Source organism: Falco naumanni, chromosome 9 (genome assembly GCF_017639655.2).
Source record: "Falco naumanni isolate bFalNau1 chromosome 9, bFalNau1.pat, whole genome shotgun sequence".
NCBI classification, from domain to species: Eukaryota; Metazoa; Chordata; class Aves; order Falconiformes; family Falconidae; genus Falco; species Falco naumanni.
The window spans coordinates 29,880,766-29,908,483 of NC_054062.1; the positions used below are offsets into that span (position 1 = coordinate 29,880,766).

Consider the following 27,718-nt stretch of genomic DNA (forward strand, 5'->3'; position numbering starts at 1 on the left):
GGATCCAGACAATTACAATATTAATACCACACACTCTCATGCCTCTGATGGTGAAACAAAGAGCATGTTCTCCAGAAAGATGACAAATAGACCTAGGCAACAAAATGCTCCCACATCTCATACAGACTAAGAGAAGCTTAAGATGCCATATCGATTTAGTGTATTCGGGTCAAAGACAGATGCTTGGGAAGTTTTCACAGGGGGCAAATGCCCTAGCATGTCTGCCATACTTAGTATTAAATTTTTACTAGTATAAATTATCATCCTTTCCATTAACAGAACTACAGAATTTTTAGGAACTAAAGCTCTCTGGGAGATCATTCTTCACCCTACCTCAGGGCAGGATCAGCTCTACTTAAGTATCTGCAGCATCATATTAAGTTCTGTGGTACTTAATGCACTCTGAACCTAAACCAACATTCAATTACATCTATGGAAGAGATACCACTGTTCTGAGTCAGGCTTTAGTACATTCATAGTTGCTTTTATTCATTACTTCAATGTTGGCCTTTCTGCAAAGAGCATGAGAACCACTTATACTTGCACAGAAACCATACTGCAGTTCAAAGAAAAAAAAGAGTTGTATCTGAATGTACAGGGGAACCCAAACCCAACAAATTTTAAATAAAAATAACATGTAAATCTTAAATATCAATGAAAATATAATTTCTGTTGTGAGTTTTCTATCACTTGCAATTAAGAAAGCATGGATCCTTAATACAGCTGTTATAGCTCAGGGGAGAGCTGTGAGCACCAAGTGTATCTCACTGGGCCAGGTTCTCCCATAAGCACTGTGCAGGAGGTCAGCCAAAGCTATCATAAGGCTTAGAAGGCTATGAATATGCAAGCTGGAAACACTGAGACTACCTGACAGACCTGCTCGCTGAAAAAATGCTACAGGATCATAAGTGATCCCAACTGTCACCCTAAGGACAGGACAGTGTCCCACACACGACAGAGCAACGGGCTAGCCTTGACTTAGGGGCACGCTTGCCACCTGCTGGTCGGCAGCTGCTCATCACGCCTCCAAAACACCCCCAGTATTTGTCTAATCTAGTCCACCACGTGCAGAAACCCTCCTGTACTATCAGCACAATACATCCTCCTCTCGTCTGCAGCATTACTTAGACCAAGAAAATCCTGGAGAGGTCCCAACCCAATTTGCAAGAAGATCTTTGCAAAACCAGCTGTGGTCATGGATGGCTTCCAGCTGCTGCTGCCTTTCCCCCACCCTTTCCACAGCCTTCAAGTTCCACTTGTAAACCGGAGTCTGAAGATGCATATTACAGCTGGCCATCTTACCACTGATGCAGGGTATAAGCAGCATGATGCAGTCTCATCAAGCCTATCTAACCCACCTCCCATCCCCACTTGTTCTCTTGAAAAGCACTAGTGTTTACACTGGCAACTGTGGCTCAGCAGGTATGGATCTTGCCTGTTAAGTGCATCAGGCTGAGCTCTGAATTTGTATTGAACACTGACCTCAGTAAGAGTCTTTGCTGCCTAGGAAACAAACTGAGTAAAAGGACAGGAAATTCAAAGCCCTATAGGTTGCTGGCTGAAACTTAAAGACTGGTGCCTAGGGCTGCTTGAAATATTTCTTTAAAATTGCTTCTGAACAGGAAATTGGATTTAAACACCACCCCTTCCTCCCTAAAGCTGTCTACTTTTGCTTCAGTCACAATCTGTATGGTCTGATTGCCTTGTGCTCTCATTCTCCTGCATGGTCTGTAGCTTCCCTCTCCCATGTATCCCAGGAAAAGCAATGGCCAGGCACTTGTGATGCACCCTCTCACAGTAAGAAGACATCTCTGAAACAATGACAGGAGCTACTGCAGTTCAGGTGAGTTCCAAGACAGCATTATCAACCTGGATGAACCAGGTTTCCAAGAAATAGTTACCACTGGAATTTCCACTAGAAAAATTTGCTTCCCTTTCTTAATGCGAAAAAATATCTAGCCTTTTTTCTTCCTAAATGGCTCTATGTGGTGGTGCACAAGTCAGTGAAAGTTGAAAGTGCCTGCGTAAAAAAAAATAAAATAAAACATGGTCTTCATTTCAGCCCAGTGTCTAGTAACATCACAGAATTACTAGTTCTGCTAATACCAGCTGACACCTTTGCACTTAAGTCACCTATGCATGGAGAAAATCCTTCAATAGAGGCTGACAGCTTCTGGTAGCAACAGAATGGGACATGCTTGTCTGGTAATTGCCTATGCCATCTTCATTACAAGCATAAATGGTGGACCTCAAGGTAGCAACACAAGTCTCTGGCTCCAAATAGGCAGACCTGTCATAAATGTATGTTCTGAAAGTCTTCAAATATGGAAGAATAAATCCTGAACTCTCAGTGAGATAAAACTGGAAAAGCAATACATACTCGTGACATTATTGTTACTGATGGGGATAAGGGATTAATATGCCAATACCTGTTACATACCAGCTCTGCAGAGAGAAACTGAAGTTAAATCCAGTCTTGCAAAACACTAATCCTGAGGCTGAATAGTGCATGTGCTATCATATGCCAGTGAAACTAGTGGAAGAGGAAGGTGCTCTCTGGCTCATACAACCACCCTCAGAGTGAAATTCATCTTCTGCACGTCTCAGCTAGCTAGTATAGTCTTTTTTTTATAGCCAGTGAAAAGCAACAGGCACCCCTACAGCACAGATCACATGAACAGTATTGGGCATACACAGTAGGGTGGGACAAATTATACTAGATTGTACCGAGTCTGTGCATCTTGGTTCCTAGCTCTTTACTTTCTGTAATTACGCATCATTGATAGTGTGGTAAGATGTGAATAGACACAATTCCAAAATAAACTTTTGTCACTAAAAATGAAGGATGGGAACCCCAGCAGGGGGAAAGGCTATTCTTGCCACAGACTGGAGCGTGGATCCAGAACGGAAATCCAAGGTGAGAACTTGTTCTTGAGCTGATGGAATGGACTGGGATAGCAAGTGCTGCTTCTCAAGAGGCAAAGATTTCCCTGTGAACAATTGGCACTATCTGATATGCCCAAACTCTTCCTGCAACATCGAGAGTCTTCCAGGGCTCTGGATCAGCTCTGAGCATTCTGGTTGCTCTAACACCTAAACACCACTATGACTCTTTGTTCTTTTAGGGGTATAAAGATAATTTCACTATGTTCAGGAAATCTGAGCAAAACACAAAAGCTTTTTTTACTGACTGTATATCGTTCTTGTCACACCATGTGATTTTGGATGGAATATGAAAGGGGTTTTTAGAGTTCTGCCATCAGTTTCTATGAGAACCTGCAGCCCACTGCATTTCATTCAGTTAACTTCTAATTAATAAGTTATATACTTAAGGAATGGGTTTGTATGGTCCTAGCTAATTTTGTAGCATTATACATAGCAAGGTATTTTTGTGAGTGAAAAATGAATGAGCTCTCCTACAGTAAGTAGTAACCAGAAATCTGGACTGAAGCCCACATTCAATAATAATTTATTTTTCGTTAACTTCCCTGGAGTTTTAACCTTTATTATCCCTGGTACTGATTTTATTATTAAAGTCAGGCATAATTATTTTAATATAGATAGATCTAACCCTAAAGGGAGCTATGTTATTTTACCATAGAACAAAAAGAATAGATACTACTGGTGCCCTGTATTCCCTCTTATATATTTCCCTACATTAAGTTCTACAATAAAATACAAACACAGGTCACAATAGTTCCTTTGTATAATTTGTCTAATTCCATAAGAAAATATTATTGGGGGGGAGGGGGGTGTTTACATATAAGATGTTATTAAGGGTGTGTAACACTATTTATATCACAATGATTTTAGCAGGAAGCCTAGATCTGCAGTTCAAAATCTTGAATGCACTGCTCTAACTATGAGGGGACTTTCTCTAAGTCCTGTCTTGCAAAGCTTTGACTTGAGCTATTTAAGAAGAAGGGGAAAAAAAAAAAGAAAAAAAAAAAGACTCTACTTGGCAAGAGCTTTAATTAGCAGAAATTTCCACGCTAGGAATATTATTCTGCATGAGCAGAAATTGCATAGCTCTTGCCTCTAGATGCCTTAGAGATGCCATTGATTGCCCATATTCAGAACAGGGGAATTATGTGACCCAGTGCTAATTTGAATTCCTTTACCAAACACATTTTTATTTCATCATCTCAGCTGCATAAAAGAGTCAAAGTACCGGAGCTTTAAAGACTTTGAATTCCTGCTGTTCTGCAATAAAATAAGGCAAGAAATATTAGCCATCCCTGGTTGATTCTTTAATTCTTTCCCAACAATGTCAAAGTATCAGTGTCCTACAGGTTTTAGTGCAGGTTAAAGACTGATACAAAGTGTATGCCTGAATAGGAGTTTGGAGTGAGTTAAGGAGAGAGAGAACATTTTAATGGGGCATTGGTCCAAAATAGCCCAGCTTGTTCCTACCTCCTGCTGCCTCTTCCTCCTTTTCACAGGACCCTGATTGTATAGAAACAGTACAGACAAAAACCACAAACAACAAAAGGTTCGCTCACACCCCCAGTGGAGGTCATGAGCATGCTACCATGGAGAAAAAAAAAAAAAGGCATCAAAGGATGGTTTGGCTTATTTATAAGCAAAGATTAATTAATAGGAGGTTTGATACTTTAGCAACATACATTTGGTCAAATTTGTATTTGCAAATTGTTTGTTTCATACATTCATGGGGCACAGAGCAATGTGGCCTGTTGCTAATTTTAAAAATTATCAAACCTTTCCTTGTCATGATCCAAAAACTACAGACTTGTGGTTCAGAGGCTTTCAATATTATCTTCTCAGATTTGACACTCCAAGGTTAAAAAAAAAAATAATCACAAGAGTTGTGTTATACACAGCAACACTGGCTTTTTCCAACAATTTTTTTATTACTGTATTGTATAGTCTCCAAGAAAAGTAACTTGGCTACCAGAGGACAAGCTTTTTAAAAAGAGGCTGAATGAACAAATTCCCTTAAAATATACTACTCTCCTTATAGGTTGTCTTTAAAACTGCTATTCATTATAGCAGCGTTTATACCCACCGGGTGACTATAAACTATGATTCAGAACTACCTGTGCCACATGACAAATAAGCACAACATGAATTATTCACTTTCAAATCAACCTCCTCCAACCTAAGCCACATAAATCCTTCAGAAATTCACACCAGTATTTTCCTCCTTCGGATCACACATAGAAATAGCCCAATGATGGAAGTTTGCCCACGCACTGTCCTTCTAACCCCTACTATTTAAGTATCTGTTCGGAATTATCAGTGACCCTCGTTACACTCTTGGCTAGTTCACACTGGGTCTTCCAGAGTGCGGACCCACCGGGGACTTCTCTTTTCTCCGGGATCCTTGAAACAAACACTATTTACAGAGTTGCTTTCCCAAGACAGCACTGTCAGCTCTGCCGACTAAAACAGAAAAGACCCTTCCACTTCTTTGTGCACGTACGTGCGCACCCTTTCCTTCTCACGTTGTCCCTGCCACGCTCCCGTCCTTTCCCACCGCCTGCCTCCCCTTGTTAGCTATTTGCTTCTATCTTTTGAAATTATTTTCAGGCCCCACCCTCGCTAGCGCAGGCAGCCAAGGTGTCGTCCTGCCGCAGCGCTCGCTGCCACCGCGGCGGCGGTGACATGTGTCTCCAATCAGCGGCTGTACGCTAATTAACGTAGCTCCTACCCCCGCTACGTTTTAAAGAGCGGGGAAGCCCCACGCTAAAGGAATGCAGAGTTCCCCCCATAGCCCCGCTCCGCCGCCCCCGGGCCGCAGCTCCTCACCCCCGGGCCCGGGGATTGGCCCGGCGGAGGCGGCATCAGCGGCGGCGGAGGGGGGGGGCCGCCTCCACCCTCCCTCCTCCCTCGCTGGCCCCGCCGCCCCCTCGCCCCGGTGCGGTAGGGACAACCGGGAGACCCGGACGCAGGCAGCGACCAAGCCGCCGCCGCTCCGCGCCCGGCCGCCCTGCAGCATCCCCCCGATGGCCGGCCGCCTGACCTGCTGCCTCCTGCTCTGGGCCCTGGGCCATGGGGGCTGCCGTTCGCCTGCGGGGGCGGGCGCCGGCAGCCGGGCCGCCTGCCCCGTCCAGCCGCCGGCCGCCTGGGACTCGTCCTCCCCGGGCCGCGACCCCCGCGGGGGCTCCCCGCCGCCCGGTGCGCTGAGCGGCATCGCTCAGGACATGGTAGCTGTCCACATGCTTAAGCTCTACGAGAAGTACAACCGGGAAGGCAGCCGGCCCGGCGACGGCAACACGGTCCGCAGCTTCAAAGCCAGGCCGGGTAAGACGGGCCGGGCGCGGGGGGCACCGCTGGAGCCCCCTCGCTCCTTTTTCGCTTTAAAGCGACGGGTTTGCGCCGAGGCTGTCACTGACTGCGGGGGTTGTCACGCTGGGTGAATGCGGGGGGGACCCTTGCTAACTGCACGGGCACGGTGTCTCCCCTCCGCTCTGCGGATGGCTTCCCCCCTCCCCCGGCTCCCTTCCCTTCCCCGGGAGTATCTGCAACAAGGTATCTCCCTCCAGACAGCCTCCGCTGCTGTGGATGCAAACCACCGGCACTGTGTCGAAAGATGTTTTCAGAGATACTTGGAGCGTAAAACTAGTAGCCAGGGCACCCGCTGCGGGTCCTCTCCTCCGGCTCTTCTCGCAGGCTCACAAGTTTCTGTTAGGAAGAGTGCCGCCTACGGGACCGCCTAAAACTGCTCGGGATCTTAAGTCCGTTGCACTGTCTAAACCTGAGAAGACAGCTGTCTGAGCTCCCCCTCCTCAGCTTTACTTGGCTTGATTATGACGGTAAAAGAGCATATATACTGTGTCAAAACCATGCTTTCATTATCCCAGTCTTACTTCAAAGTAGTAAAGAGGAGGTTTGTGTAGTTAATACTCTCTTTAAATTAGTCTATCCTTTGTCAAGGAAACACAAAGTATCTTTTCTGGAAAATGTCTTCCTCCTTTGGTTAACTCCCACAGACAATAACTATGGTCTTGGCTCTTAAAATAAGAACTATACAAGTTTCTGGAATATAATTTTTATGTTGCCAGAAATATTCATCAGATGCCTATAAAAACGAATTTAAAATTTGCTTTTGTGAGTTTCAATCTTTCTCCTACATTTAAGCCTCAGGTATAGAATATAATGCAGCACACAGTGTGTTAGGGAACGGTTACTATAATGCACAATAACTCATTCTCCAGTGTATCCCAACTGAACTTCTATCCTATGCCAAATGTAATATTAAAAGGTAATGATACTCAAGCAGTAGGAGATCCCATGGAAGGGTAAGTGGCTGATGAAAATATCTAGAAATCTGGAAGTTAGGATGTAAAGAAACTGCAGGCATTTGGGACAGAAACAAATTGCCATGCTCTTGATCATTAGCTAGCAGCTCCTAACTACTAGGGGTTAGGAAGGAACTTCCACTGTGGATGGTTATTCCATGACCTCCTGCTATCACTGTTGTTTTTCTGTGAACTGAGCAGCTGATATGGGCTGCTACCCAAGGAAGGCCCTGGACTGCAACAGTGATTTTGGAAGAATGCATGAATTGCACTATATTATTTTTCTTCATTTTCCAATTACTCTGCTGAAAAATTTTCTTGCATTGAAGTGGTTTAAAACACTAAAATAGCAGCATTTTCTACTCGCACATAAACTACTGACCAATTAAAAAGTGCTATTATTTTGTGCATCTCCCAGATCATGAAACCAGAGACACCTGGAAGTAACCTGTCTTGCCATGCAGTGAAAATAAAGTACACCCATGTCCAAAATTCCTGTCTCCTGTGTACCTTCTCTACTGGATCCTATTTCTCCCCAGTAACATGGCATGAAAGCAGAAGCTCAGCTGCAGTGTACCTTTGTTATGACAAATTGTAATTCATCAACCTAGCAATGAACAGTCTGAAATGAACCATAGAATGACACAAGGAGAAGAACCTTATCTGACAGTATGTTTTTTCTTTATCTCCTCCAAGAAATTCTAGTGTTTTCTTTTGAAAGAAGAAATTGGCATGTTTTTCTAACAAGATATGTGGAACATCCATTCTTTATAAAATATAATGATAATTCTGATCCTATTAAGATAAGCAAAATGGATTACACATATAATAATTTCTTTTTCATTATCTCAAACAATGGATATCTTCTTTATATGTGCCTTTCAGAAAATCCTTCCATTCCTATGTTGCAGCTTACAGCTGTTTGTTAGGGAGCACTTGAGCATCACTGTTAGCTATGGTTGTCAGGATGAGGGCTCCAGAGGTGCAAAATGTTTGTCTGGACTTGGTTTGCTCCTTTGTCACATGCATTATTGAAGCCTCCTCAACTACAGCAGCTGTATTGCCATCCTACATATCCCCTGCAGGATATAGATGGTGCTGACTGGGTTACTGAATATGTATAATTTCTCCATATTCAGTGTGAGGCACAATATATATATATGCATGTACTTGTTTGCACATATTCTAAATACAGCTTCCTCATGTTCCTCTAGCACTTATTGCTTCAGGAACAGTGCTTCACAAACATCTGATCACCTCCCCTGAGCTTACCTCTACATGTATTCACAATAGTTCATTACTTCTGTGATAAGGAGCTGAAAGACAGCCTATGAACTAATTTCTCAAGTTCTTTTTTTCTTTAGGTGCTTTCCAGTTTTCAGCAAACTGTGTAGCTTTAGAAAACAGCACCAATTGAGTGAAGTTAGTTACACAGTCAAGTTGTTAGTGGTTCATGACCAAATGTGAAATATTAAGTTATTGTCCAACTTCACCTAAATTGCTAAGATTAGGGGGAATTAGTCTTCATGGAAGCAATCTGCTGCCTAAGCCATGAAACTTCCAATAAATCAACTCTTGCAGCTCAGGCTTATTCCCTGAACACTATCCATACTCTGTGCTAAATGAAGCAAAGGCCTTGGTGAATAGTAGAAAATAGCAGCCATCTAATTAAGACTGTATTACAATGTATATGTGCAAGAAAACCAAATCAAGATTGCCCAGGCAACTGTAATTCTGGTCTCTAGAGCCTTGCTTTAATATAATTTTATAGCTTAAAATATTTTGAATTACATTCTCTGCATATTTCTTTCTCACAAATGTGTTATCAGAAATAACATGTGAATCTGTTTTGCTAGTCTTCATTTAGTGCAATGCAACATTCTCCTATGTGGATTATGTAGTAAAGGCTAATATTTTCTTTCCTTGGCCACTTGCTTTTTTTTTTTTCCTTCCAGTCTCTTGGCATGTGTCCTCTACACACCTTGCCTGTATTCCTAACTTGAAGGTGTCTACAGTGAGCAGAGGTAGATACAACAGCTAGTACAGTTCCAACTCAGAGTAGACCTGGAAAACATAACAATGCTTGGTTGACAGGTTGGTAAACGCCTGAGTGATCTGATGCAATGAGATAAACATGAGTATGTTCCATCCAAAACTCAGGTCTCCTCAATTCCTAAAAGGCTGTACTTCCAGCCTTCTGGCTTTACAGTAGCTGCAGATTTACAGATTCTTACTCTGTTCTACAAAGGATTTTGACTTTTGAAGGGTTTGTTTCACTCCAGCATGCAGAATTAATTTAGATTAATTAGAACTCCCTGTCTCTGAGCTATCATTACAAGTTACCTTCACATCTGAAACCCTGGGATTCTGGTGTTTGAAATGCCTTTATCCCAACGATGCATATGCTTCATAGTCATCTACAGAGCTTATAGTGCTAGAAGCATTCTACTACTTAAAAAAATGTTAAAATTTTCAACTGTACAAAGCTCAGGTGGGGAGAGGCAGTGGACAGACTAAAAAATATGCCTTCTGAAATGAAAAAAACAACAGCCTGCTGTTCTAAAGGAAGAACTACAATTATTCTCTTCCTTGGTCTGAAAAATAGGCTATCAGCCTTGTGAAAATTCTATGCTTAAAAGACTTGAATAGAATCTAAACTCTTTTTTCATAGTATGATCGCCTGTGCATTAGTATTGATTAAAAGTTTACTGATAGGAAAGAAATAGGTTCTCATCACAGAATACTGTTTCTGTTAGCCTCTCTGCCACCTATGAAATCATTATGTGGGCATCAGTATAAGCTGTTCCACTTCACCACATCAGGAAAAAAATACAGATGGTGCAGATTGAAATTGCATACTTGAACATTGTACTTTCAGACTGCCTATGTGGGCCTGGGATTAATGAATATCCTAACCTGCTATGGTTTAGTTTGAATGATGGTTTTATCCAGCATGAACTGGAAGACAGCAAGCACCAGTTTAGTGAGATGTAGCACGATTAATTTCCATCTTTCAAATAAAACTGCTTAAAAGGAGGAACATTCTGGCAGGCAGCACTTAACAGTACTGCTTTTCTGTTGCCAAGATTTCTGTGGCTCATCATCCACGGCGCATTGAAAAACAAACCTAAGTGTTTCTGAGAAGACCGGCTGTTGGGTTTGTTGGGTTTTGTTTGTTTGTGAGTTTTTTTCCACCCTGTTGCCAGAGAATTCCAGGTATGTCAAAAAGAGCTGCTAGAGGGTTTGCCCACTTGGCTTAACTAATGATACAAACCTACCCACTGTAGTCTGAGTTTGGGAGAACAGGAATCACTTCTGCCACCACTTTCCTGTATACTCATGAGCTAGTAAAAAAAAAAAAAAAAAAAAACACACCAAAAAAAACCCCACCACAACACACCCCACCCAATTTTCACAGTGATAGACTGTTAATGCATGGTCTTTTGATTCTGGGATTACATTTTAACACACTAAGAGAGGTTTCTACTGTTTAAATAAACATGGTGTAAACAGTTATTAGTGTAAAATTGTTCATCTTCCTTGTGAGGAGCATAGAGATGTAACTTGAGCACACATTGTTCCACTAGCAAAAAAGGAACTATATCAAATGGAGTTTTAATTTTATGAGTCAGCTCCTACTCAACAGTAGTTGTCACTAACTTCAAGCAGAGCAAAACACAAGTCGTTTAGAAACAAAGTAGGTTTCACAGTGCTTTAAACAAAGCTCCTACAAGATGTATACCAGAAAGAAGGACTGCTCATAAAAGTAACGGCCCCCAAAATATGTTGCACTGCTTACTTCCAGCCCCCTTGTGAAATGTCTCTTGTGCACTACTTACGGACAATGAACTTCGTAAGTGTTGCCCACAGAGTTAGCACCCAGAGATCTTTCAGGAATCTTTGTAGTCAGGTGTGGATTAGACCATTTTGAATATTAACTATAAACCTGGTTTTCAGCTGGTATACTGAGTAAGGTACCATTCTGAGCTCTGCTATGGACAAATTTGATAGCTTCTCTGAGCTTGACTTTGTTATAAACAAAATAGAAGCAAGGATTGCTTTTCTTGCCTGCCTGGAATGAAAGGCAGTCTGAAACTGAAAATCTCTGGGAAGAGTTTTATCCCTCATGTATACAAAAATTGCCTAGTGTGTTGGACAGCCCTGATGTTGTTGTAATTTTGCCGTTAAATATTGTTAGGGTTTTTTCCTCCTTTGATTCACTATAGTTTTAAGATGAAGTGACAAGTTCACTACTAACTGATTTGAAATGGCCAAGTGAAAATCAAAATTTGTTAATCCACTTATAAAGGAATAAGGGTTTGACTACCATTTTTGGTCCCAGATATTTATCCATGTTTCCCTTGCTCTCTTGTAGGATTCTTGGCCCAGAAGCCTGTGTACTGCTTCAATCTGACATCCATGCAGGATTCAGAGATGATCCTTGCTGCCACTTTTCACTTCTATGCTGACAAACGATCTCGGCACCGGGAAGTGTTTTGTAAGCGTTCCAAGAACTCCTCCTGCCGACTCCTTCACCTGCCTCCGATCCTGCGGCTCAACCTCATTTTCCAAAGTATTCATCAGAATTCTGCCTATGGGCTAGTAAAAGGGAACATTACTGTCTTTCTTCAAAGGCGAGGGGCTTGGCATGCAAAGGACATTTCACACATCATAAAAGAATCAAAACAGGCTGGAGAGCTCATTCTCTGCGCTGAGCTTGATTCTGGGGAGAAACATCAGGGCTTCCCTGAACAGGCCACCAGCCATTTACCTTATATACTAGTTTATGCCAACGATCTTGCAATCTCAGAGCCTAACAGCGTGGCAGTCACCCTACAGCGTTATGATCCATTCCCTTCCAATGATGGGGACCCAAATCTACCCTCCAATGCTTCTACTGACACCCGAGTGAGGAGGGATACTTACCTCTCTAGTCCTATTCAGAACAATGAGTTGCCAGAAGTAGATTATAACAACAATAAATACAACAAACATGACATATGGGAGAATGCCTACAAATCCCTGAAACCAAAAGCCTCACGCAAAGACCGAAGGAGAAAAGGGCAAGAAAATACAGAAACACTTACAAAGTCTCAGGTGCTAAAATTTGATGAGAAAACTATGAAGAAAGCAAGGCGAAAACAATGGAATGAGCCAAGGATTTGTACAAGAAGATACATGAAAGTTGACTTTGCTGATATTGGCTGGAATGAATGGATCATATCTCCCAAATCATTTGATGCCTACTACTGTGCAGGGGCATGTGAATTTCCAATGCCCAAGGTAGTATGCCTTTTTGTTGTTGTTAGCCTGCAAACAGCAGAATTACTGTTCTGTCTATCCAACTGCTTCTTTAGTTAGAATTTCCTTCAGATTTCACCCTTTTCACTGTACCCTACTGACTCGTCCAGACTAATTAATTTCAGCAATATTGTTTCCATCAACTTATTAATCACAGAGCAAAAAGATTCCAACTTATCTTTAAAGGTAATCTGAACAATAAGAAAAATGTCTCAGGTTTATCTTACAATTTCTCATCTTATATCTTTAAACCATAATACAAGGACTTATGCAGCTTATTAAAATATGGTTACACACACTAAATCATCAAATTACTCTGTTGTGGTAGCAGAAGTATAAGGTATTATATGCTAATAATAAAACAAGCTGCTGTTTCAGAGTATTTCTGAATTCCACTGAAAATACCTTAGGAGAAAAATGCAGAGTAGTGACCCTGAGGTATTTTTAACTTTAAGAAATTGCTTGTCACTTCGAAAATAAGAATGCTGGTTAAGCTGATACTTGTGTCTCAAAATTCTCTGGTGTTTTTTTATTTTACTAAATTCTTAAAATTAAGATAATCCTGCTGGAACAAAAAAGGTGATTTATCTTATGTGGCTGGAAATGCCACATAGCTGTCCATAACACTCTAAAGCTAGCATACTTAATTCCTCCTATAGCAGCAGCGTGAAATTTGCTAATAGAGGCAAACATGAACTCCTGCTCCAATGGAATTTTGATTTGGCCCACTCCCACTCACTCACTCTATGGCAAAAAGTAGAAATTTTGGCAATCCTATGTAGCACAAGAATTATTGGCATTTTACAGGGCCTTGAAGTAATGGGGGAGGGGAGGATTTGAAGCAGTGTGTAACCTGCATGTTTAGAAACTGTAATTATTTTGCAATTCTACCTACAAATGGCCTGATTACTTATTCTCCTGACATTTCTGAATGTGATCACCTGGCACATAAATAATGAATAGTGTTTTACAGCAAAGAATTTCAAAGCTCCGAGACAGAAATCGGCCCTACATTACATACATGGAGACTGATGTATGTTTGTGTTGAAATAAGTAGTATGATTTCAGGAAGAGTAGATATGCAGGCTATTTTGAGTCCAGAAATAGCGGAAATCCAGACATCACAGTAAGCTGTATGAATCTGACCACATGTTCTTGTGTAGCTGGCTAGCGCTGAACTATGTATACATAAATTGATACATGGTCTGGTAAAAATTAAAGCTTACACAAGCTCACATACAACTTCACTTTTTTACCGTAGTAGAAAGAGATCATGCAACACAAGCACCATTTAACTTATCCAAAACAAAAAACAGCCCGGGAGTACAGATGCTCTGCTATAAACCCACAGTCTAATGCACCATTCATACATACCTGGGGGGGGGGGGGGGGGGGGGGGGGGAGATACATTTAACGCATCTAGCTTCCTGTGAGCAGATTAGCATGACACAAAAGCTGACAGAACCAAAAGAAAGTGGATTTGTTTCTAGCCGGAATAGTTAAATGGGCTTATATTGCTGATTTATTTAATTTCTTATCTAGCAATATTACTTGCTATATAATAAAGATTTCCTTGTAAGTCAAAAACACTTACCTTAGTTCTCATTTTGATACTTGTTTTCTAGATAAATTAACGTGGCTGCACTAGCATCTAGGTGCCAAAAAAACAAAACAAACAAAAAAAACCAAAGAGATTTAAAATTGAATCACAGATACATAGATTTGGGGATTTTTAGTTTGACACACTCTTTGATTGGGTTTGATTTAGAAGAGGTCTACTTTTTGTTAGCTTTGGATTTTGAAGAGGAAAAGAAAATAAAGGCAGATTCACAGAACTTATTTAAATTACTGTTTCCAAGTGAACAGAGTTAACTAGGACATCAGAATGGATGATGCTTCAGGGTCTGAGCATAAGAATTGTTATGGAGAGAGAAACAGCTTTTGTTCTTACGTGTTTACCCTAAGTCAGGAGAGCATGCACATGATCTTGGCACTCCTAAATCAAAGGCCAGATTAATGCTATTCATGTCTACACAGCCAACCTGCAAGGTATTCTTTTTATAACTGCGGAGATAGAATTATATACCTGGCACACTGAAAATCATCACATTGTATGATATTATTTTTTTTAAAGTATCAGTACATCACTCTGCATATTATGTTAATAACTGCAATTCTTGATCTTGATAAAAACCGCTCTGGTACAAATCTTGTCAGAGCAAGTTCACCTATCTTACTGCTGAATTTCTTATTCCCTGAACTGTAACTGTGAGGGGGAAGATTAGCGTATACAGTTACTAATGATTGCCTGTACTGCTGCATTTGCCAAATAAATGCTAGTCTTACCTCTGGTAGAAGGAACTGGGAACATATCCTTTCCCTGGTCCACAGTAATTAGAATTATCTTGACTTCATGTAAGTGCATCAGTTCATAAGTTTAATTCCAAGAGTTGAAATCAAACATGAGAACAAAATTCTCCTGAAGCTAAGATGTATTGCTTATTAAGATGGGGGTGGGGGGTGTTGAGGGTCAAATTCATGATAAAACAGATTTTTAAAGCGGTATAAGCTAGGCAGAAGGACAGGGTCTAAAGTATTTCAAACCTACTGTTCAACTGCTTTCTGGCTACATCACTATCCTTATATTTTCTGGGGCCCAAAACGTTTCTAACCTAGGATTGTCCTAGAGGTTAAGTAAGAGCAGAACCTGGCCTGCTGTACACAACTTAGTAGCCAGCATTCAAAGCATTAGCACTTCCTCAGTGCCATCACTACTGGGCATTCAATTTATTATTTCAAGCTTTCCACTTTAGCACATCGGTACAAAGGCTAATGTGAAGCCTAGCCCATAATCACTGAACACTCATGCCAGGTTTCCAGAAGGGCTGGAAAATTCAGAGCCTTGCTGGATGTAGGATAGGTGTGCTGTCTGGCTCTGCTGTGGATGTAGGGCTCAGGCAGCCAGATTTTGTACAGAGTAATACACAATAAGCATTTTTCTCTCTAAGCATTTTTGTGCGTAGTGTGTACACTTGCAGGCATTAGAAATTTTATCAGTGCTGTTGTCTTGGTAGACAGCTGCTCTTGCTAGACTTTACTCGAATCTGTTTATTCCTTGCGGTTATTAGAGACTGCACAGCTGGAGAAGATCCTAGCAGGATCTTCTGCAGGTTTGTACCCAGGAATCCTGTAAGTAAGTAACTGGCACGGAGGGCAATGATGGCTATCCTCTGCATGGGGTCAAGAAATTCAGTTTCAGTAGCACTTCAGGATCTGTAACTGTTTTAAATAACAACATGAAACAATAAAAGGTGCTAGGAACACTTCAGGAAGTTTTTCATAAAGGTTAAAGAACTGGATCCTAGAAGCTCTAGTTCTTTGTATTTCTAAACTCTGCAGCTGCTTAAGCACGTGAAAGCTACTCGTGTCTCTCTTGCTGTCCAGATTTGCTGACACGGCCAATGCAGGCAGAAGCTTATTTCTACTTCACATAGCAGCTGTGAGACAATTTACTGCTGCTTGTCTGCGGACAGCTTTGAAATCTAAAGATGGAGGGTGGCCTGAGAGAGCAAGCTGTTGCTAATTATGCCAATATGTGCTAATTACAGAAAGTCACTTTCCAGGATCGGTCACTTGTTGGGACTTGGCTATAAGGATGCTGTCTTGAAGCCCCAAAGGATCAGGACGGATTTCACAATTCCTCCTTGTAATGGCCCAAATGAGGTTGCTTTAGTTAAAGAACATCTGAAAGCCTTAAAAGCAATTAAGGTTTGGATCTGATCTGCTGATATTGCATTTAAAGCAAATGTATCAAAACTGAATTAACCTAAAAAATAGCTCCTTTGCTATAGCCATGGACTACATAACTTTTCACGTGGAAATGAAAAATCATGGTTTGCATATACTCAATTTTTATTTGAAAAATAGACAAGATATAGGAGACATTAATTCTTCTCACTTGAAGTGTCTGCTTCCATGTGGAGGTGTGCAAAGTCCCTGTCTGTGTCCCACAGATGCCATTATCCACTTGATACACAGCTACGCACCAACAACAATGAAAGATTTCATGTGCCACATATACCAGATCTGTGAGGAAAACTTGTGAAACTGTAGCAAAAACCTGATATGACCAGTGCAATTTTCCTACTGTTACTGTACTCATTTGCTGGGACAGTATTCAAGTATGACAACAGAGGAAAGCAAACAGACTACAGGTATGAAGTACTTGTTCATCACAAGGTTATGATCAGAAAGGCTGTCGCATTGCCTGACTATTCCAGACTAACTCCCCCATGAACATTACTTCTGGGGCACTCTGCTCTTAAAAGAGTAATTACTCCACGAAAAAGTAACTCATTCCAGGTTAGCATACATGAGGAGAAATACCACTGGAACATAGGAACAGTTATTTTGGAAATACTTCCAGTAGCCAATTCTCCAAGTCAGACAAGAGGTTAAGAAAACAAAAGATAACATTTATGACTGAGAAGAGTGCCCCACCCTAGACTTTTTCTCCTGTGTGCCTGCCTCCCAGCATCTAGTAGGTGCAGTCAGGGCCATTCTTTCTTCAGACTACTGACTGCTGGCTGTGCCACCAGTGCCCTCCTCTGGTATTTATGAAGGCAGCATAAGGAATACAAAATATCTGAGAGATACACCCTGCACAAGAAAGCTCCAAGTGTGAGGGACATACTATGCTGCACAGCCCCGTGACTCAATCACACATATTCACTTTTTTGACCAACAAAAAACCGTAATTGTTGTCATTTTCCAAGTCCATCTGGGAAAGTGACTGCTCATAAATGAAGTGATAACGATTTCCTTCTCTGTTCCAGATTGTCCGGCCATCCAATCATGCTACAATCCAGAGCATTGTAAAAGCAGTAGGAATCATTCCCGGCATCCCTGAACCCTGCTGCGTTCCTGACAAAATGAGCTCACTCAGTGTCCTGTTCCTAGATGAGAACAAAAATGTTGTTTTAAAGGTATATCCCAATATGTCGGTCGAAAGTTGCGCCTGCCGATAAGTTAATATAAACACATCTTTAACAACACCCATGCATCCTGCCCAACTACACTGGCAAAGCTGTAAATGGGAAATGAATCCACTTCTGTTGATGGATGAATGCAAGCCTACAATTCCTCTACAGAAAGCATGCGGAGAGACTAAAACAATACACATGCTCACCTGGAAGGCTATGTCTTACTGTCATCATTTGTCTTTCATATTCATCTTCCAGGAATTCAATACTTTCACAAATATCTTCCTAACCCACTTAGCCAAGACACCTGGTGTTTAATGAGAACTTTAAGTGTAGAGTTTTCCATAATCAAAGGACTAAAATATGTTTTTATATGCTATTTTTCTGACTATTTTATCTCTTCAGTTAACCAAGAAGATGGGAAGTAAACTTGCAAAGGCGGGCTCATTTTAGAATATCACTTTTGTACACAAATCAAAACTTTTTGCCTAAAACACTCATACTCTTAATCCGCATATTTATACCGAAAAATGCTGTAATAAAGGGCTTAAAATGTATATTTTCTTCAGGACGCAAGTATAATGCACTGCATAAGCTTTCATATAAACAGTATGTTAATATAGTCATTTTTGGTTACCCTTCCCTAATACATAATTTGTTCTACAAAAGACATATGTAATATCCCACACTTTTGTTTGCTGGATAATTTCAGGTTGTTAAACATATTCTCTGAGTAACACATACTATATAGTAATATGTTGAAATACTAAAAATAAAATAACCAAGATTTATATTTTTGTAAATTATACTTTATATCCTCTAGACTGTTACATGCTTTTAACAAAAGCTAATAAATTAAAGGTACAGTAGTATCTAAAAATAGTTGATTTGTCTTTCTATAAGTGTATTCTGTTCCCTTCTGTTAATTAGATGGAAACATGTAAATACATGTTAAGCTTGTCATAACGTGCCTCAATAGATTAAAGACAGAAGGGAAAAACACTGTGATCATCTAGACTGACCTCCTGCAAGGCACAGATGAAAGAACCTTGCTTAGTAGTTTCTGCACCATGCATTATGGAACTTCTGTTTTGAGCTTGGGAACATCTTTGAAAAACATGCATAAATTTGTTTTTGAAGATTTCATGTGGTAGAATATCCCTACTGGACTACAAGCAGTTGTTCCAAAAGTTAGTGCGTGCTCTTTGTTCATATGCAGTGACTTAATCCTAGTCTGAATTTGCTGAGCTTTGTTTCAATTCACTAGATCTTACTGTAAACTATTTTATTAGATCCCTTTTATCTATTATCCAAAATACTGTCACTGAGTATTTTTAGTAAATAGAGCTCGATCAAATTACATTTTGGCTAATATTTAAATAGATACTTTGCTTTCTTATTCTAAGCCTCAAAAAATTTCTCAAAGCTCTTTTCTGAACTCTTCTCAGAACTTTCATTAACTTTCTTTTCCAACAATGCACATGGAAAAGGGACACAATATTTGGCAGTTGTTCTGTTAGAAGTCTTTATAGAAATAAAGTCTGTGCATCCCTCTAACTCCTGTACAATTCTCTACTGATACATTTATGGTAGCCTTTGTAACTGCAGCACTCCTTTAAGAGCTGACATTCCATTACTGTGCCTGTCATTCCTCTTCCTCAGTGTCCCCAGTGCCAGGACACACTTGCCACATAATTCCATTTTCACCCACCTGCTGTACAACAGCATAGGCAGACCAGGAGCACAACAAACTTCTGAAGTCTGTGAGGTACCACAGAGCACACGACATTGAGTTTTCCTCCGAGAGAGAGTTTAATTTTCTGCACTATCTTATCCTATTAAGAGTTGCATTGTTTAGGGGAAGGATACCATACACACTACCTTCTGACGAATGACTAACTGAAAGGCTACCATCCTGGAAGGTGCCAAGTAACTTCTGCCACCAATATTACATACTGATGTAGTACAGATACACACTGCAGAGGTGTGTAAATATGATACTCCCTGCTAATCTACATAAAAGCAAGACTCAGTACATACAGGAGTCTCTGCCAGGTTACTTTCACAGCAGTTCTTGCTAGTTCCTCCTAAACAGCTCTCAATAAGTAATAGTTCTAAGGCACCTTATAGTGACTGCCAGTAACGACTGCCAAGAGATCATGGATCTAGCTAGGCATTTCTAACAAAGTACCTACGGTGATCCACACTGGAACTACTGGGACAAACCTCTGCATACTGTTGCCATTAGAGATCTCCCTTAAAAATGTAGGATCTTATGTTTTTACAAACCATAAGAAACTAAATTGCAGCTGACAAATACATAAAGAAAAATTTAAAAGTTCTCAGAAATTAATAATTTATTCCTACACAACAGCCATAAGTATAAAACTTTTCAAAGTATCTTAGGTTACTGTCATTTCTGCTCTCTATTAAGATCTACCCTTTTCTGTAGGTCTAGTCTTGCTCCCATTTAGCACTAGCTCTGAACAACATGACCTATTAACCTAGTGAGCTTATGTTCTTATCTACTGCATTTTGCTTTCCTTAAGGAAACATATCTGTATCTTGAATTAGTCTTTGGGTACAAACTTTCATTCCAAGATGTGTTGATGCAAGCAATAAGGAAAGAGATATCATCCTATCATCTGCTATAAGGTCTGTAGGACATAATGAAAAATGCTTCTCCTGTACTCATCAGGACACCTATGGAACCCTGAAAGGTTTAGTCTGCATTTAAAAGTTTTTTGGCAAAGCTCTGTTATTTAGGATAGGCAAAACAAAATTATAGCTCTAAGCAGCATAGCTCTCAAGGCACACCCTTACTACTCAAGCAATACAATTCTCTTACTAGTAAAGTTTATTGCATTCAGTTTAGCTGTACCAGTCAATTCGCTAACGTGAACAAGGTCTTAAGCCGCTATCTGTTTAGTGGTTTAAGCTACTACTTTCTGGGTCTTTGGTACCTGGATGTCTAATCTTCCTCTAGAAAAGCAAACTTTGCATTTGAATAGCACAAATGCAGTCAGCTGCTGCTGGAAGACACTGATACCCTTACTCTCTTGGTTCTAACGGATCTTTTGATTTCTACGAACATCCTATAAACCATTCAATTCAATGTTTAAATTTCTAGACAAAAGTTACTATTGACAAATACTTACAAGAGCACATCAAGATAATTCCACAAACTAATTCTACAAGAATTGGGGATATACTAACATGGGCTGATTAAAGACAGATAAAACAGGAAAACAGCTAATACTAGCCAGCAAAGTGTTAAGGACATTTTTTTTCTGAAACAAATCCACTTTTATTCTTTGAGGCCACAATTTAATTGCCGTAACAGCAACAGCTAGAATACACCTAGGTTTTTGTGGAGCATTTCAATTCATTTGCACAAGGCTGCATAATTAATAGAAAACACTGGACAATATTAATATATTCATTTATCACATGAATTAACAACTGTGTCACTGCCAAACCTCAAAGAGCAGCTTTCAAAAGGAATTGCCACTGAGTGGAACTGTTCATTATAAAGTTTCTACAAAGCTGACACTTGGCCTGACACTATGTGACATCTTTATGTATGAACTGGAAGTCTGTATATAACAACCCCCACAGCATTTGCAGAAAACAGTGTTTAGGAGAGAGGTATTTATATAGATCACTTATCTAGCTGCACTTTATGTGATTAAAATTCAGTTTAAGGCAGACAGATGCAGAACTTGGTACCTAGGCACAAGGAATGGGGGCTGCTTCTACTGAGTAAAAAGTCTGCACCTTCGAAAGCCGTAAATCTTAAAATATTTTTGGTGGATATCATGGATTTATGGCACAGTATGAGCATCCGGAGTGATGGTATGTAGAGAGCTAATAAACACTTTGAAAAGATATACACTGAAGTAGTGAACCACATAAGGAAAGGAAATTTTATTTCTGCATGTAGCATTAGTGGACTGCCACTAGAAAACGGTATAGCTCCAGTGTTCACCTTTTCAAAAAGACATTCACATTCTGAAAGAGACATGAAAAGAAACAAAACCAGTTAGAGAAAATGCCTTCTAACATGTGACTAAAAAGCACAATCTGTTTATTTTATCAGAAAGCAAACTGAGAAGTAACTTGATTATACCGTACAAGTACTTTGACAGACAGAAAACGCAAGCATTATGGGGCTCCTCAAGCCAGACAGAAAGTTACAAGAACTCCTGTCAAGAAGGTGAAGCCAGGCATAATCAAATAATACATGAAGCACCACGGTTTTGTAACTGTAAGTGATAAACCTTTAGAGCAAGCGCTACAAAAATTGAAGAAATCTTCTATTCTTTGACATCTATAGATAAATTCTGGAGACCTTTAAAGTTATGTTTTAGCCAAACACAAGTAATTGGGCTCTGCATGCAGGTAGGAAACACAAAGGCCTCGAGTAAAACATAACAGTCTTGCTATGCAGGAGACCAGGATTAATGCCAAATAATCCTTTCTGACATCATAGGAACATAATTAGCCAGCATCTTGGACCTCTGTTGTTACTTGAACAGATATTTAAGTGAGTATTTGAGAAGTCTGGGATCACTTTAAATGCTGGGTATGCACTGCTAGAAAACTGGAGAAGAATGGCTGGCAAAGACAAAATCCTGTCCACATCTCTGCAATTAGATTGATTATTTTTTTTAATATAAAAGCTCATAATACTATTCAGATTTTATGGCACATGCACAGTATGTATTGAGTTGTGCTTAGAAAAAATTATGTATTAATAGTACAGATAAACATATGAATCATTAGATTAAAACATAATGCATTCATGAAGATAAATAGCAAGTGATATTTTTGTCTATACATAAACTATGGTTTTTTCTTCTGTATCATGAGAAATTCTACCATGTCTTTCTATCATCTTGCATGTTTGCCTTGGCCCATTCTTCCCATCTTCACAGATAATTTCCTGTATCTTCACGGAAACCTTTTACTTTCCATGTGGCCTTAGAAGGCCTAGTTATGTCTTCAAAATGAAGTCACTGAAATAATGACTGGTTTCAGACTGGATTGACCATCAAGAATCTAAGAAATATATTACATAAGAGGCTATAAAAACAAGACTAAATTCCCATACACCAAAGGAATCAAACTGAAAATGGACAAAATCTGCAACCAACATGAAGGAAACTTGACGCAAAACAGATATTTCACTGTGTACAAACAATAGCTCTTGGCTGATAAACAGAAAGAAGTTTTAAGGTTGTTTGTATTGTCATGAAATAGCGTCTTGCAAAACCACAGGTCTCCATCAAATGATCGGCGATTTTCTGATGGCATGTGAAGGGCCTGTAATAAAGACTGTCAGATGATGTTTAGTAATAGCTAATAACAGTGAATTTGTTCTAGATCTCTATTTTCCAGTCTCGATGAAATCTTCTGCGTCCCTAAGAAAGCTTCTCTCTGTGTTGGCAAGGAAATGATACAAGAGTATAATTAAGCAATGATGACCCTAAAGCGAGATGTGGATTCTTTACAATATACAATGTCCTTCCCACCAGCCACATGTGTTTGTCAGATGTTTACAGAATCTTCATTAACTAAGAGCTTTGCTAGATAACAGAAGCTGAAGCATGGCATCAATGACTCTGATAAGGGCAAGCGTACAACCAATCTGCTTGACAACTGACAAGAGGCTGGGGTTTGAAGCAGACTGCAAAAAGCACACAAGAAAGTGATTTGCAAAGGACATTCCAGTTGTTTGCCTTCCATCTCCTTTCCTCTGTAATGAAACAAGACTTTTAATCAGCTAAAACACCCTTGTCCTCTTGTCTCTCCACCAGAAAGTAAATACAGAAGAAATGCATTATTTTGGAGTATTAGCTGGATTGTCTGTTTTCAATATCATTGCATGTTTGACAAGAGGCAAGCCTTTGGAAGATTGGGACAAGTTATCAGCTATGGGAAAGTCTGATGCACACTTTCATGATCCTGGAGAAGACGAGACCCATTTCGATTTCAAATCTTTCGTGAAGAATATGAAGACAGATTTACTAAGGAGTCTGAATTTGTCAAGAGTCCCCTCACAAGTGAAGAGCAAAGAAGAACCACCACAGTTCATGATTGATTTATACAACAGATACACTGCAGACAAGTCCTCCATCCCTGCATCCAATATTGTAAGGAGCTTCAGTACTGAAGGTAGGAGAAGTCCTAAATACGTGGACTAGAATTTTTACAGTACATGGACAGTAGGTACTCAGATTCTTTCGAAATTCAGAGGGAACTATGTGCCTAACTTCCACAGATACTTTATGAATTAAACAGTTTAAAAGTTAGGATTGTAGTCTTGCTCTGTATTTTCTTTCAATCTTTAAAAAAATATAACAGAAAAAACCTAAAGGTAATTGTATTTTCACTGTACAATATTCTCTTCTCAAATACATCAACTGAGATGACGCACTGAATAACAGGGTTTACATGAATCATGTTTCTCAAAGCTAGAGAATTGGAACTGAGTTTTAATGTCAGAATGTAAATTTATGTTCATCTGTAACTGAGACACTCATGCTAGACAGCTCTTCTTTCAGGTGGGCTCTTCACGTATTTAGAAACCACAGCAGCCAACTGAGAAACATGTCTCCAGATCCAAGCAAGGCACAGCAGTGCTCCCCCAAAATTTGTGTTAGACAGAAAGATTTATAATGAAATGAGTAGTCAAGCTTGTCTCAACTAAAAAAAAATAAAAACCCTGTCTGCATAACATTAAGTAGACTTTTAAAAGCTCCAAAAGAAGCAGTAAAAAAAGTTAGAAGTAAATGCAATCCTTGTGATAAAAATAAGACAGGGAGAATCAAAGCTTCTGGTTATATGAAAAATAGACATACACAGGTAACAGCAGTACAGAGAACTCCAAATTCCCAAATTAGTGCCCCTAGTCCTGAAATGGAAAGAAAACTTAACAGTATGAGCTAGATGATATAGTTTCCATATCTCACTCTCTGACTGTTTTAGTGGGTAAACACTGTGAAGAATTGTCAATATTAGCCAATTAAAATTGACCTAAAAGCCAATCATGACTGAGCAGTTATCTTACATTGACCATCAAATAGACATCAGTGAGTGATGGCTTTTAAACAGTACCAGTCAGATCTTCCAGACAAATATCTGCACTTCCCAAGGCAGAGTTGCTGGTACTGCACATAGCTTTGCAGGAAAAAAAAAAAAAAACAAAAAAACAAACCAACAAACAAAACCAACAGAGCCAAAAACCCAAAACCCAAACAAGCTCAGTGAGTCCAGCCTGTAACAGACCGGCACCTGGGCATGAAAGGCTGTTTATCACCAAGTCCCAATTTAGACAGACCCTGAAGCTTAAATTCAGAATTTAAAAAACTTTTTTATTTCCCCAAACTCCCAGTAATCCAAGCTGCTTTCAAAGTTATCTGAAGACAACAACAAAAGCCTCAGCACAGCTAGTTCTCAGAGACACTTAAATATGTAGTATACTTTGCTGTATTAGGAGGGCAGTTCATCCCACTGCATGATTATAAGAGTAGAAAATTCATAGGGTTTTTTAAGAATTCTTTGTGTAAAAATCTCTTTAGGAAATTGCTAAATCTTAACACTCCCTGGATGCCTTATTTATGTACTTAATACCAACCAGCATCATCCACAGCTTGTTCTAGGCAGACTCTACGCACCCCTCTAAACAATCTTGGTGAAAATACTACCAACAACAGGAACCTGCATTTCATCTTTTTACTCCCTGACCTTGAAATTTGGCCAGAAGATGGTATTATTTAACTTTATTTTTAATGTTGGGTAGCCATGCTCTTACCTTACCCCCAAAGTACACCTTTAGTCTTTTAAAAGCAAGTCAGAATCACTGTAACCATGTGTTTTAATTTCCTATTGCAGATGTTGTTTCTTTAGCTTCACCAGAAGAAAATCCATTTCAGAAACACATCTTGCTCTTCAACATCTCTATTCCACGATACGAGGAAATCACCAGAGCTGAACTGAGAATTTATATCTCCTGTCACAGGGGAGTTGGGTCTCTCTCTAGACTGGAAGGCAACATGGTCATTTATGATGTTCTAGATGGTGACCACTGGGAAAACCCAGAAAGTACCAAATCTTTCCTTGTCTCCCACAATATCCAGGAGTGTGGCTGGGAGATGTTTGAAGTGTCCAGTGCTGTGAAAAGATGGGTCAGGGCAGACAAACTGAAGACTAAAAACAAGCTGGAGGTTGTAATAGAGAGTAAAGCTCTGAGTGGTTTCGCTTGTGGGAAGCTGGATATCAGTGTTACCCCAGACACTAAAAATCTGCCCTTGCTAATAGTGTTCTCCAATGACCGCAGCAACAGGACAAAAGAAACCAAAGTGGAGCTCCGGGAGATGATTGTTCACGAACAAGAAAGTGTGCTAAAGAAACTAGGGAACAACACTTCATCTGAAGAGCAAGAACAGGAAAAGACCATCACTGGGCCCCACCGGCATTCCTCCAGAAGCAAGAGAAGCATTGGAGCCAACCACTGTCGGAGAACTTCTCTCCATGTGAACTTTGAAGAGATTGGCTGGGATTCCTGGATCATTGCACCAAAAGATTATGAGGCTTTTGAGTGTAAAGGAGGTTGCTTCTTCCCTCTGACAGATAACGTTACCCCAACAAAACATGCTATTGTCCAGACTCTGGTGCATCTCCAAAACCCAAAGAAAGCTTCCAAGGCCTGTTGTGTTCCAACCAAACTGGATTCAATCTCCATTCTCTATAAGGATGATGCTGGTGTGCCCACTTTGATATATAACTATGAAGGGATGAAAGTGGCAGAATGTGGCTGTAGGTAGCATACAAGGCAGAATCTCAGAATAAGAATACCCACCCCCCCACACCCCCCCTTTTTCTGCTCTGTGTAAATCTGTACATTAGTGATGCAAGTGAAAATCCTTGCAAACAAGGTTTGGAGCAGGGTATGGGGCTGATTGTTGTTGCTGCTTGTTTTAAAGGAAAACTGGCATTTAAAGAATGGCAATCATTGTAAATAGTCTGCATTATATATCATGGCAAAGTGAATACTGGATTATTAAAATATTGTGAGATTTAATGAATTATGCATTATTTGGCAACAGTGATGCAATTTGAATACCTAATTTCAACTTTTCTGTTTAGGTCACAAACTAGAGGATTTTCAATGGGGATTTAGGATGCCCTGTAAACATTTAATAGGTATCGAAATCTAATTTTCTCAGCCAACTCTGATATTTTCAACTTCTGTAAAACTCAGTAAATGTAATTTAGTCTTCATGATAGGAATCGAAATCCCACAAACCTTTTACTGTATCAGTAATCTCAGAGGCTTTTACAGGCAAATTATTTACTCCTGTAAATGAAGATCTGCAGTATTCAAAACAGAAGAGACTCAGCCTTATTTCATTCCCAAGTTTCCTTCTGTGGGTAGCAGGTGCCTTGGTTTCAGCTTTCTTATCCTCAGCGTCCCTATTTTTACCTCTTTATGGCACATACTTGACTGATAAAAAGTGCAGCCTTCCGCTTCTAAGACACTGTTTCCTAGGAGGAACAGCAGCCCTTATCTCTGCACAAAGATAAGGAGCCACTTTGACCTACTGCATATTCTTAGTATTTCTTTGCAAGAACACACAGTCAAATGACTTTCAGTCTTGGACACGTATCCTAAGAGCAGTGGGGGTAGGCAGAGCTCAGCACTTCTGAAAAGCCCAGGCTACTTGTTTAGAGATCTAAATATGTACTTTGGAGTCTGCTGCTAGGCTCCGATTTTTTTTTTTAACTTCTTCTTAGGAGAAACTCTATTTTACATACAAAATTATTTCACCACTTACAAGTCTGGGAAAAACTGAAAACTTCTCTGTTCTATGAGACTTCTGCTGCTGTATGAAAATATACTATCATACAATAGTTCTCCTGACTTCAGTTGTATTTTCACTAAACAAGGACCTCATCTTTCCTGCAATTAAAGTAAACTTCCTTTGATTCTAACGAAGGTTTGGCCTGTATAAGAGACAAAGTGTATTCTGTTGGTTTTAGATGATAGCTGTAAGTGCTGTACAATGCCACCATAGTCCACCTCACTTCTACTCCTCCACCACCCCACCCCTCCCCCCCTCCCCAAAAAAAAAAAAATCTATCAGGGAACATTTTAGATCCAAACACACA

At 40.0% G+C, this 27,718-nt stretch overlaps 2 protein-coding genes across 2 annotated transcripts; both read left to right on the top strand.

Annotated features, from left to right (window-relative positions):
• The first annotated feature begins 5,808 nt into the window (after nt 1-5,808).
• GDF10 (growth differentiation factor 10) lies at nt 5,809-18,425 on the top strand. The gene is made up of 3 exons (XM_040607678.1): nt 5,809-6,264; nt 11,638-12,545; nt 17,399-18,425. Exons 1-3 carry the CDS (start codon nt 5,967-5,969, stop codon nt 17,588-17,590), a joined length of 1,398 nt encoding a protein of 465 aa, XP_040463612.1. The 5' UTR covers nt 5,809-5,966; the 3' UTR covers nt 17,591-18,425.
• Nucleotides 18,426-23,106: 4,681 nt separating this feature from the next.
• On the top strand, nt 23,107-26,630 carry GDF2 (growth differentiation factor 2). The gene is made up of 2 exons (XM_040607495.1): nt 23,107-23,722; nt 25,442-26,630. The coding sequence occupies exons 1-2, from the start codon at nt 23,383-23,385 to the stop codon at nt 26,371-26,373; spliced, it is 1,272 nt and encodes a 423-aa protein (XP_040463429.1). The 5' UTR covers nt 23,107-23,382; the 3' UTR covers nt 26,374-26,630.
• Nucleotides 26,631-27,718: the final 1,088 nt, after the last annotated feature.